This window comes from Lactuca virosa, chromosome 8 (genome assembly GCF_052849685.1).
Source record: "Lactuca virosa cultivar CGN04683 chromosome 8, Lactuca_virosa_CGN04683_v6, whole genome shotgun sequence".
Taxonomy (NCBI): Eukaryota; Viridiplantae; Streptophyta; class Magnoliopsida; order Asterales; family Asteraceae; genus Lactuca; species Lactuca virosa.
Window position 1 is genome coordinate 294,073,221 of NC_136433.1, and position 13,281 is coordinate 294,086,501.

The 13,281-nt window shown below is 34.3% G+C and overlaps 1 protein-coding gene across 1 annotated transcript; it reads left to right on the plus strand.

The window, feature by feature from the left end:
• The first annotated feature begins 8,992 nt into the window (after positions 1-8,992).
• Positions 8,993-12,803, plus strand: LOC145134576 (receptor-like protein EIX2). The gene is made up of 2 exons (XM_079069411.1): positions 8,993-12,340; positions 12,476-12,803. The coding sequence occupies exons 1-2, from the start codon at positions 9,062-9,064 to the stop codon at positions 12,482-12,484; spliced, it is 3,288 nt and encodes a 1,095-aa protein (XP_078925537.1). The 5' UTR covers positions 8,993-9,061; the 3' UTR covers positions 12,485-12,803.
• The last annotated feature ends 478 nt before the right edge of the window (positions 12,804-13,281 follow it).

A 13,281-nucleotide genomic window follows, 5' to 3' on the forward strand; every position in this document is an offset into this window, starting at 1 on the left:
AGACAGATGGTCAAACAGAGAGAACAATCCAAATAGTAGAAGATATGCTTCATGCATGTGTCTTGGAGTTCGGTGGTAACTGGGATAAATACTTACCTCTTGTCGAATTCTCGTATAATAATAGTTACCACGCTTCAATCAAAATGTCACCATATGAAGCATTATATGGTCGCAAGTGTCGTACTCCATTATGTTGGCGAGACATAGGACAGAAGATCCTTGGAGGCCCTGAAATGATTCAAGACACCACCGACAAAATTCAAATCGCACGAGAAAGAATGAAAGCGGCCCAGGATCGACAGAAATCCTATACAGAAAAGAGAAGACGACCCATAGAATTCCAAGTTGGTGATTTCGTAATGCTATAAGTATCCCCGTGGAAAGGCATTATGCGATTTGGGAAGAAAGGAAAACTAAGCCCTAGATTTGTTGGTCCTTTCAAAATCATCCAGAGAATTGAAAAGCAAACATACCGCTTAGAATTGCCTGAAGATTTGGCAGGTATTCATGATGTGTTTCATGTGAGTTATCTGCGCAAATGCTTGAGCATCAATGATGAGATAGTTCCATTATCCGAGGTGAAATTGGATAATAAGTTAAGATATGTAGAAGAGCCGGAAGAGATCGTGAATGAAAGAACAACTAATCTACGTAATAAAGAAGTGGAGTTGGTGCTTGTCAAGTGGAAACACCATCGAGGCCCAAATTATACTTGGGAAAATAAGAATGAGATAAGAGCAAAATATCCCCATTTATTTTAATCGATGTAATTTCGGGGACGAAATCCTCAAAAGTAGGAGGTATTTGTAACATACACGTTTTGAAATCATGTTTTAAGTAAATAATATTATGAAATATTATGTGAATTTGAATGTTGAGTTCTAACAGATAGTTTTTACTAGAATTGAAGTAAAACTATGCTTAGAATCATTCAGAAAGTATTGGAAGTCTTATGAGATTCCAATCAAATGTCAAATAGTGAAATTTAACGAAAATATAAAATTTGAAATAAGTAAAATTTTATTATTGAAAGTAGTAGATAATTTCGTTAGAAACATTTAGGCGAAAACCTCATCGAAATCCGAGTTATAACGAAGAAGTTATGACCAATCGAAGACCTGCGATAAAACCGGCACGGCGCCGAATGACGTAAAAAGTGAGTTTTTTTTAATAAACTACTTTTTAGCCTTAGTAATCTAAATGAAAGTCGTAGTATTCGTTAAACCGAGAAGTTCGATAAAAAGAACGCCAAAATCTGACTTCGTATGAGGAAGTTATGATTTTTCGAAGTTTCAGCTTAGCAGTAGACAGCTAAAAACTCGAATTTTAGATCGAGTGATTTTTAGCCTACACAACCTAAACGAGAACTGAAGGTCTCGTCATTTGTAATACAACGGTAAAAAGTCTGACAAAAACGGACGTCGGATGAAGAAGTTATGAATTTTTAATGGATTTTTCTGTCCCGGTCTGTTAAAAATAATAATATTAAAATTAAATCAATATTAGCCGAGGAAATCTAAACGAAAGTTGTAGAGCATAATTTTAGCTACGCGTGCATATAAAGAACGTCAAAAACGGAGCTCGTATGCAAAAGTTATGGATTTTACAAGATTTGGCACATTTTTCATTTAATTTTCGCATGAATAGTGCCAGCCACGTCACCCTCGCTCTAAGCTGACCACGTGTACGAAGCTGCTGCGTGGAGCTTCCGAGAAGCGACGCGTGTCGCACAGGAGTCCGAAGTCGTCACGTGATTCTCGCATGCCTGCCTCGTGCCTGACTCGCGTGTCGCATGCTGATTCGACAGAGGGTGCGGTCCAATGGCTATCCAACGCGCCTCGCATCAGACTCCACCCCGCGTCCGATCCGAAAACCGAGCCGAAGACCCAGCCGATGACGCGCCCGAAGTCGATGACTCCTCGCATCCAAGCGTCTCCGAAGCTGCCATCTGGTCCGAGCCTCGTAGCCACCTGCCCTCTTCCCCTCGCTTCGGATCCGAACCTCGGCCCTATATAAGGGGTGCGAGACCTCCCGGGTAAATGTTAGAAATTTGCCCCTTTTTACCCCTAAACTTATATTTCTTCTACTTCCACTTCCCCCGAAGCCCCGGTACTGATTCCAAAGCCCGAAACACGCCCCGAGACTCCCGAGAAGCCCGAAAAATTTATCTTTTCGGTTTTGAAGCTCTACCTTCGCAGAGCCCGGTTTTCAACGACGAAATTCATATTTAGAGCCGAAGTACTGCCCAAATTAATATTTTAGCCCCCGGTTATTTCACGGTGAGTTTAATATATAGGAACAATTGTATGTTATGTGTTTTATGTGCTACGTGCTTTTCAGTGTTATTATTCCGGGTTATTTTCCCGGGTTATTTTTATTCGCTATTTTTAATAGCAAAGAAATACCTTTGACCATGTGATCAGTGAAAGGACTTAGATTCACGTTGGTACTGGTAAGTAGCCTCTGGCCATGTAGAACATGTCTCCGTAAGAGAATGAATTCTATTCTATGGTATTGGCAGAAGGTTAGACAGGGCTATAAGCCTGAAATCTACCAAAATGTTAATCCGAAGTTGTATATCTTCTGTGCCGTTTGGGCCAAAGCTTTATTGATGTATATCAAGCATGGAAATTGTTATGTCTCATGGATTGTATATCTTTAAATCAAATCAATGATTGATATGGAATGTTTGTCACATGATTCACATATGCCCTTGTTGTTCCCTGTTTCTCTTTGCTTCTGCCATATTGAAGTATATATATGACATAACTTTATATTGTATCTATTATTGAACTCACTAAGCGTCACTACTTACCCTATCAATGTTTAACAAATTGCAGGAGATAAGCATCCAGTATAGTTATATACTGGTAGAAGATTTTTGAATAGTTTGAAACTATTGTATCGATATAAGTTTATGAATAGTTTGAAACTATTGTATTTTGCACTCCCATATGTATAAAACTATAGAATCCTGGGAAGTTATGTACTATATAACACTTTAAAATAGTCGGTTTGTATCCAGTAGTTTGTAACCTCTTTATCAATATAAAATATTGTTTTTTTATGAATATGCAAGTAGCATGTTTTGGAGTAACTATATTGTCGAGTATGAAAGTTTGGGTCTTTCATAAATACGAAAGTTAGGGTCTTTCATGTGACACTTATTCTTCATCACATATAAGCTATGCTTGCATAAAATCCCATTTGTGTCATACATAGAACACGAACATGTGACGCTAAATGATTTAAAGAACGAAAGGTAACAATACGCCAATATTTTTTATTAACAACGAATTGCCCAACTCTATATATGCTTTTTTCTGTTGTTTTTGTTAGAGTCTTGTGAGTCAAATTGGTAATAGCTTCGATCCATTCTTTTTTGAAAGTATCAAAACACTTTCTATTATAACATTGACCTGCTTTTGCTTCGACTAGATGCACTGAAGAAAGAACTGGCCTCGAGTTAATAGTCTTGAAGTCTTCATCTTCTTCGACAACCCTTCGTAACTCCATTGTTTTTTTCGTATTGTATAACAAATTCATTCAAAATGGACCCCGAGTAAACAAATCCATCAAAAAATGTATTGATACTCTCACTTTGTCCGGTTATGGTCATACTAGCAAAGAAAATATCCTTCAAGAAGGGTTTAGCCTAATGTATACATTGGTTATACATGTCACTAATTCAACAATTGCTTTCCATTTCATACTTAAAACGCATATCTTCCCATGTTGCTTCAAATTGTTCAATGGTGTCACCATTTACCTATTGTTTGTGCGTTTCTTGAAAATCACTGTAACGGGAAACATACGATCGAAGGTGCTTAGTTTCATGCTTCCTGATATGCCATGAACAAAAGCGATGTCGAGTCTTTGGAAACACTTTTTTATTGCATTGCACTTAGCGTTTTCTTGATCAGTAATAACTGGCTTCGGATACTTGCCAAACATAATGTTCAAATAACCAATCAAATGTCTCTTCCTTTACGTTTTCAAGCAATGCTCCACCAAAAAGCATAGACTGTCCATGATGATTCACCCTAGTATAGGGAGCAAAAGATCTTGAATTTGTTAGTCATATATGTGACATCAAACACAACATCTCTGAATTTTGTATAGGCATCTCTTGATCTACCATCAACCCAAAAGTTATTTCTAGGATACACATCATCAGACAAATCCACGACAAAATAATGCTCACTACCAACTAATGTTTTATCTTGAAAATGTTTTATAATTCCATAGAACTCCTTTCCTCTATGTTGTTTTTGATGCTCATAAGACATCATCACATAGCTTTGAAGTTGCATCAACTATTTTGAGGTTTTCATTGTATTAACAACCTTTTTAATCTGAGAAGGTTTCAACCCTGCTTGACTAAATTGCACCATAACAGATTTACCATCTACTAAACCGTGGAAATTGCTATGAGATCGATCCTTTATCACCTTCGTAGGTGTCATGGTCAAGTCGTGATTGTATGTATCATTAAACAAGTCCACCAACCATTTCCCATCCACCTATCTTGTTAACGAAGCTTTCCTTGATATCCAGTTCTAACATCTCTACAGAGTTTTTTCTCATTTTCACTTGAAGCATTTTTGTCCATCCGTTTGAAACCTTCTTTCTTGCATACATATATCATCCGAAAAAACTCATTTGTTTTAGGATTTTTAATATTATCATCTCTATGTATACCAAAGCCATGCAAAAATGAATAATCATTATAAAATATATAGGCATCATCGGGTGTATCAAAAATGTTTCTCAGTATCCTTTCATCATTAACATCATCTTCGTCAAATTCAATCTTCACACCGAAATCGTTAAGTTCTTTAGATTCATATGTTACTTCCACAAAATTGTTTGTGTCAACATTTTCATTTATATACGGTTCTATAGCCTGATTAGCTACTTCAGTGTGAAACATCATTGCCTGCACAAAACCACAACTAAAAGAAAAAAAGAACTTGACCCTATTAATGCCATGCCAATAAGTTTTTAGAGATGGACTAACTTTTTCATTATATCAAAAGTAATAAATTCAACTAAATTTGATCAAACAAAAGCAACATGGATAATAATAAAACATATAAAATAAAAATAATGATGATCAACAATTAGAATAGAACACAAATGTAAAATTAATATACCTATCATAATAGTCACTTTTCCCAATCCAAGAATTAATCAATCAAATACCACTGAAATTTCTGATAGTTCGCGATATTAGGATAAGTTGAGCGTCGAAGAGGTAGAGGTCCATAGTAGTTGAAAGTGAAATTATTGGTAAATTGTGAAAAGTATTATAGCAAACCAAACAATAGTAACATGGACAATCACCTGTGAATTAAAACTTTTTGGGATGCTGCAGCCACACTTTATTGTTTTTTCTCGGAATTACGATTTTTATGATTTCCTTTTTCCATTAAAATCGTTTTTCAATCTCTATGAATTGAAACTTTTTTTCCCTGTAAATTACAAAAAACTTGGAAATCCTATTTCTTTGAAATCGTTTTTGTGATCGTATGACATTTTTTTTTCGTTCAAAATCTCAAGGATTATGGAAGCAACACTAATAATGGAATAAAAAGAATTGAGCAATTGAATTCGCTGGTGAATATGGAAACATGTACCAGAAGTCTTTTTTTTTCAAAAAATTAAATCACTAATCAAAACTACACAGTTTTAATGAATGGGTACCCACTTTTATATACCCGTAAGGGTATATTCACTTTTCCATATATATATATATATATATATATATATATATATATATATATATATATATATATATATATATATATATATATATATATATATATAAGGCTAGGTTTATGTGTTCCTTACATCTATTGTGTACTAGAATGAACCAATAAAAATTTAGTAAAAATTTAACTATTATTTAATCTAATAAAGATAGATATTAAATGATATCCATAATTATATGGATATTAAATGAAACAAAACACGAACCCATACATGAAATCTCATACATGGAAGATAGATAGTAAAGATAGAGATTATGCTAGAATATACTCTTATTCTGCTAAAATAAATTGTTATTCTGCTAAAAATACACTCTCGTTCTTTGTGTTCCAAGCAACTTTGTTGTATTTTGATTGAGTGGGTCCTGAAACAATCACAAACACGTACAAAAAATCTAGATCCTCAATAAAAAAAGAATTATAATTATTGATATCATTTAATATACGTACAATAATGGATATCATTTAATATCTATCTTTATTTAATTAAATAATAATTTAATTTTTACTGAATTCTTATTGGTCCATTTTACCACACAGTAGATGTGAAGAACACATAAACCTATCTCTCTCACTCTCTCTCCCTCTCTCTATCTATCTATCTCTCTCTCTCTCTATATATATATATATATATATATATATATATATATATATATATATGTATATATAGAGAGAGAGAGAGAGAGAGAGTGTGAGAATGGTCAATAGAAAAAACAAATAAGTTATATGCTTCGATAGCAATAAGTGGTCGATAAAAAGTCATTAATAAGATATCAAATAAGTATGTATTATGGATGGTCTAAACAATAATAATAATAATAATAACAATAATAATAATAATAATAATAATAAAGAAGAAGAAATAAAAAAACAGTAAGAAACCAATAATAATAATAATAATAATAATAATAATAATAATACAAAATAAAAATAAAAAAGTGATAAGTAGTAATATTGCTTTTAGAAACATGTAAAATTATAAAATGACATGTATCTAAAAATTAAGTGTGAAAAAAAGGTTCATTAGAAAACTCAATAATTTTTCATAACAACTTTTTACTTTAAAACTTTTGTTTAAACTAAAAATTAAAAGTTTGTCCTATCATACAAAACCTTTCGTTTAAATACATAATTTTTTTTGATGCTAGAAGTTAATCTTTGATAATGAGAGAACGATATGGTAATTTTAAAATTTAATTATGGTGACGTGGTCTTTGTTTTGCTTTATTAAATTGTTTTAGAAATAGCGTTTGTCAAAAAAATTGATAAAACTTAATAAGCAAATTTAAAGGAAAAAGTCAAATAAATATTTAAAAGAAAACAGAATAGAAACGGAAAGTTTTTAAGAAAGTATAAAATTTTAAAATTAAACCAATATAAAATCAAAAATCAAAAAATACAAGTTGCAGGTACGGATCAGTGAGCCAAAAAAAAAAGATTTACAGTTCTTATAATTATACCCGACAAGAAGCATTGTGCCTGATGGTGATCATCGATTATGAAGACAAAAACTAGAATTGAGGAGTGAAGATGAAACGTTGTTCCCTGATGCCTTCTTTGGTTCACATGATTTTGGCTTTTTTTTTCATTTTTTTAATTTTAAGTTGTATTGTGCTACCTATGTCAAAAATATTATGGTAGTTCACTAAAAATATTTACCATAGGTATTTATAAAATACCTTATTATAAAAATTAAAAAAATAGGTCTGTCAAGTGACTGACCACATATGTACCCTCTGCCTTCTGCCGAATATATTTTTGTGGTCCTGCAATTACTCGACACGGAATGCGACTGAAGCTGAGATTCATGTGTCCATCCCCTAATTCCTGGAAATCAAGAATTTTACGGTCTCTAATTTTTATGAAATCGAATATTTTGAGATATATTATTCCCTAATTCCTGCAAAATCAAACAGTTCGAGATCAATTCTTGTGAGTTGTGACCATCGGATTTCATTAGGCTCAATCATGTGTCTCTATAATTAACTTAATGATTGTTCTGTTAAAAGTATTAATTAGATGCAATTTTCTTGTTGGATCGATCTATGCATTTATTTTGTATCTAAACCCGACGTTTCTGCATTATGCTTACTGACTTCCTCTTCTTAATTATCTTTATGCTTGTTTTTGAATAATTTGTTCAGTCTGATGCACGACACAACAACGAAGCTTTTATATGTACAAAAGCAAATTCTGCTTCAATTATTAATGAGAAAGTTGTCATTCTAGAGCCCATGTGTTACACCTTGAACATCAATTGCTCATAATGCGTTGTTTCATATTAAATTAGTTTATTCTCTAGTGATTGGCTCTTTTGTCTAGCAATTGTCACTTGGCCAATTGATTCGTCATATTAAAAAAGCATTGGCTTTTAAATTGTTCTCGATAAGTAGCTGTGATTATGATCCAAAAAGGTTTCATGATATCACTTTCATTTAGTAAAAAGCCGTAGCTTTTAAATTATAGCTGTGAAAATTTCATATATTTATGTTAATTTCAACCCATAAAACGTCAAAAGACTTTTTATAGTCATTATCTTTTGGGTTATAATGTTTCCCCTGTTTTTGTATCTTTTTCCCCATTAAATTTGGGTCATATATTGACCCATCCCAGTTTTTAGTTATGTTTATAAGGTTTTTATATATTGTTTAACGAGTAACATTTGTTTCTTTAGTTCATTTTGTGTGAATCAATTGGAGATGTTTTCGACACACACACTTTCAAAGTAAGCCAACAAGGTCATTTTTGTCATTAAGGCTTTGTGGCTTACATGGCACTTTGTGATCAGACCTCTTATCCCACAAACCATGTCACATGTCAGTTTTCCTTTTAAAGTCTTTTCTTGGAATGTATAATGTAAGAAATGCAATTTCCTTTTATATACCATAGATTAATAAAAGAGTAAATTAACAAACTGAATGTTACATGTAATCTAAGGAACAAATTGACTAGTGATGTTGAACATTTTTCACAAATGTTACCGGCAATTCTAGTCATTAATTGATTTGATATAGCGGTTTTAAAAGTTTCTCAATTTTTATAAAACTTGGGTTTTTAAATAGCCCTGGACAAAAAAAATAGTAGCCACTTATTTTAATCAACAGAAGAAGCGCCCTGGACAAAAGGATACCATTTTGATTTTGTGGACCACATTATCCATTGACTTCAAAGTCTTTTATGATAGTAATTTGCTCTTCATTTATTGCTTTATAAATCAAGTTGTTTCCTCATCATAAGAACCAATCATTCCACTTCAAGCTTTTCTAAATACAACTGAGTTGGAGTTGATAATGGGGAATCAAAGGGGTAGTTTGGGGCTTCATCTCATTTTCGTTTGTGTCTTTTTGTTTGCAACTGCTTATACTTGTTTGAGTGTTGGAAATATGAGTGTTGTTTGCTCTGAGCAAGAGAGAGTTGCTCTTTTCAAGTTCAAACAGAGTGTCAAAGACGATTTTGAAATATTGTCATCATGGGTTGGCAATGACTGTTGCCTGTGGGAAGGAATCCAGTGTGATAGTGTCACTGGAACTGTTGAAAGTCTGCATCTCAGAGGAGATTGGGGATATTTTTCTTTAAGTGAAGGCTACTTTGACTATGTTGGTGAAGGCTACTTAGTTGGTGATGAGGTGAATTCTTCTTTAGCGGAGCTGAGCCATCTTAAATATTTGGATTTGAGCGGGAACTATTTTCAAGGAAGCAGGATCCCCGAGTTCATTGGATCCTTGAAACAACTGATCTACCTCAATCTCTCTAATGCTGGTTTTCAAGGTATCATTCCTCCTCATATTGGAAATCTTTCTAATTTAAAGGTTCTTGATCTCAGTTCAAATTATGGGATGAAGCCAGATGATATGGCATGGACTTTTGGTCTTCCGTTACTCCAACATCTCGACTTGAGTTCACTGGATCTTAGTGGAGCAAAGAATTGGAACATGGTTTACATGATTCCTTCATTAAAAAGGTTAAGTTTGTCTAGATGTCGACTTTCCAGCATTCATCTTTCTCATTCTCTTAATTCGAGTAGAGTACTCCCCAACATTAGACACCTAGATCTCGGTTTTAATTATTTTAAAGGTTCACTCCCTGGTTTTTTCCAAAATATTACATCCCTAGTCTTCTTGGATCTTTCAAACTTTGATTTTAATTATGCATGGAAGTTTGCAAACTTGCTAAACGTGATCCCTTCTTTATTAGAGCTGCATGTGTCAGGTTGTGGCCTCCATAACACCCATCTATCCCACCCTCATCTTAATTTCAGCGTAGTTTCTAACATCCAACACCTGGATCTTAGCGCAAATTCAATTGGAGATGTGTTTCCATCTGTTTTAACAAACATGAGCTCGTTAAGAGTCCTTGACCTTTCTCGAAACATGTTGAATTCATCGGTTCCTGTAATGCCCAATCTTCTAGAGCTTGACCTTTCTTCTAACCGGTTTAAGCAGATTGAGCAAGTTGGAATCTGGAGACAGTGTTACTTGAAAAAGTTGAGTGCATCAAAAAATCCATTTGATATAGAAATGATCGAATCACTACAAAACATATCGGAATGCACCCGATATGCTTTGGAGAGGTTGGATTTACATGAGAGTTTGTATGGTACAATTCCACAAACAATTGGAAGATTGGCGAATTTAAGAGGCTTAGATTTATCAAGGAGCGGATTGACAGGTCCAATCCCTAAATCTCTAGGAAGATTAAGATTTTTAGAAGTATTAGATTTGTCTAGTAACGACTTAACCGGTCCCATTCCAACATTCCATGCGAAACTTGCTAAACTTGACCTTTCTTATAATCATTTGAAAGGTTCAATTCCAGAATCCTTTGGAAATCTATCAGGCTTAACTTATGTGGATCTTTCATTCAATCGGTTAATGGGACCCATCCCTGCATCTCTTGGAAGACTTGTTTCATTACTAGCGATCTCGGTGTCTTCCAATTTCTTAAATGGGATAATTCCAGTTTCAGTTGGGCAACTTGCCGACCTCCGTTCTCTAGATATCTCTAACAATTCTTTAGAAGGAGTAGTTTCCGAAGCCCATTTTGCTAATCTTTCGATGTTGAAGAGCTTGGATACTTCTTTTAACACTAAGTTGATATTCAATGTTTCACGAGACTGGATACCTCCATTTCAGTTGGTAGTTCTTCAAATCCGGTGTTGCAATATTGCAAATGGATTTCCACAGTGGCTTCGAAACCAAATGAAACTTAGGGAGTTAGTGTTGTCCAACGCTACGATTACGGGACCTCTCCCCACATGGTTGAAAAAAATGCCAATCGTCCCTTTCTTAGAACTCTCTCACAACAAACTCAGCGGACCTTTGACAAATCTTCCTAATGGGAAGACTTTTGATGTTTATGGATATTTTATGGCTAGGGTATTATTTCTTCAAGACAACCTTTTCAATGAGTCGATTCCAAGGTCATTGTGCAGAAGGGGAGATTTAGACGATATTAATCTTTCGAGAAATAGGTTAACTGGTAAAATTCCCAAATGTCTCGAGAATCTGCAAAGTTTGCGTACTATGGCGTTTAGCTCAAATCGGCTATCCGGGGTCATTCCAAACTTTAATTCTTCATCGTTACGTTGGTTACAGCTAAATAGCAACAACTTTATTGGTGAAATTCCTCAAGCATTGGGGAATTTACAAAAATTATTTTTCTTAGATATGGCTGATAACGCATTGTCAGGAAACATCCCCCAATTCATTGGCGAAAAACTTCCGTCTTTGATTGTTTTGAGGCTACGCCAAAATAACTTCAATGCAAGTATTCCTCAATCTCTTTGCAAAGCTTCAACTCTTCATATTTTGGATGTTGCTCACAACAACTTAACAGGAACCATCCCTCCTTGTTTAGGTGAGTTGAATGCCATGATTGTTAGTAGCAAAGTTGTTTCACGTCGTAAGGATTATGGAACTGGAGAGACTCTGGTTCAATTCATGAAAGGTGTTGATCTTGAATATATAAATGCTTGGGCAATGGTTTTTAACATTGATCTCTCGAGCAATAAACTTGTTGGAGAAATACCGGACGAGTTAACTGCACTTACCATGTTGATGGGTCTCAATTTGTCTAATAATCATCTCACGGGGGGTATTCCTGATACCATTGGAAACATGTTGAAGTTGGAATCTCTCGATTTCTCAAGAAATGAACTCAATGGGATGATACCTCCAAGCATGGCAGCTTTGACTTTTTTGAGCCATTTAAATTTGTCACACAACAACTTGTCGGGACAAATTCCAGCTGGAAATCAATTACAGACCCTTGATGATCCATCCATATATGTTGGGAACAAAGATTTATGTGGGCCTCCATTGTTAAAGAATTGCTCAAATCATGAAAATCCAATTACAAGAATGCCCAAGAAGCAATACAATGCAGTCGGTGAGCCAAGTGAGTTATGGTTTTATGTGGACATAATGAGTGGCTTTATAACAGGATTTTGGGGTATTATTGGAGTTTTATTGTTCAAAAAGAAGTGGAGACAGAATCTTTTCACGTTTGCTGAGGAAACCATGGACAAGATACTCATTGCAGTCATCATAGGAGTTGCCAAGATGAAGAAAGTAAGACAAGGCGCATAGATCCTCTGGCTCAATGTATACTTTGCTTTCGAATACTGTTGTATAGTGATTAATTATTTATAGGTTTAATTGGAGTTTATATTTGTATGACATTTGTAATATAAACCCTCATTGCAGTCATCATAGGAGTTGCCAAGATGAAGAAAGTAAGAGAAGGCGCATAGATCCTCTGGTTCAATTTATACTTTGCTTTCAAATACTGCTGTATAGTGATTATTTATAGGTTTAATTGGAGTTTATATTTGTATGACATTTGTAATATGGGTGTTGTCTAAAGGGGCCTGTTTTGATTTTTTTGTTGGATTATTGTCGAATTGAACCCTGTTGGAATTCGCAAGATCCACGAGTATGGATGGATCAAAGGTCAAGATTTATGTTGGAATTTGTATTCATCTGCAGTGGTCGTGATCTTGATTGATGTTCTACTTATTTGTTTCTTTTCCAATTTTCCTATGTGAATGTCTTTTCTTTTTTGTTACTTGCACATTGTACATGTTTCCATATAATAGTTATTCCATAAGATTTAAGATATTGATCCATCGCACCACTTGACTTTTGACATCATTGTACTGGTTTTCGAGTTGGGTCTCAGCTCCTTTTGCAGTGTATTGATCCATATGGTAGTCATTAAGTTAGTTTCTTTTATGTATGTTCGCATGAAAAAATAAAAACCTACAAGTGGGGGTTTGTAAATGAATGGTTGCTACAAGTGAGCTCCACACATAAAGAAGGAAACATATCAACCAATCTTAGATGGAACAATAACACAAAGACAAAAGCAATGGTTTCCTTGGTGGCTAAAGTGTTGAGTTGTGGAGTCTGATCTACTTTGACCTCAATACAACTATTTGATACTTGGCGCTTGGGATCCACTCAGGAACTAGGTCTGTGGTGCTTAGGCACAAGGATAGAAGAAAGTTTTT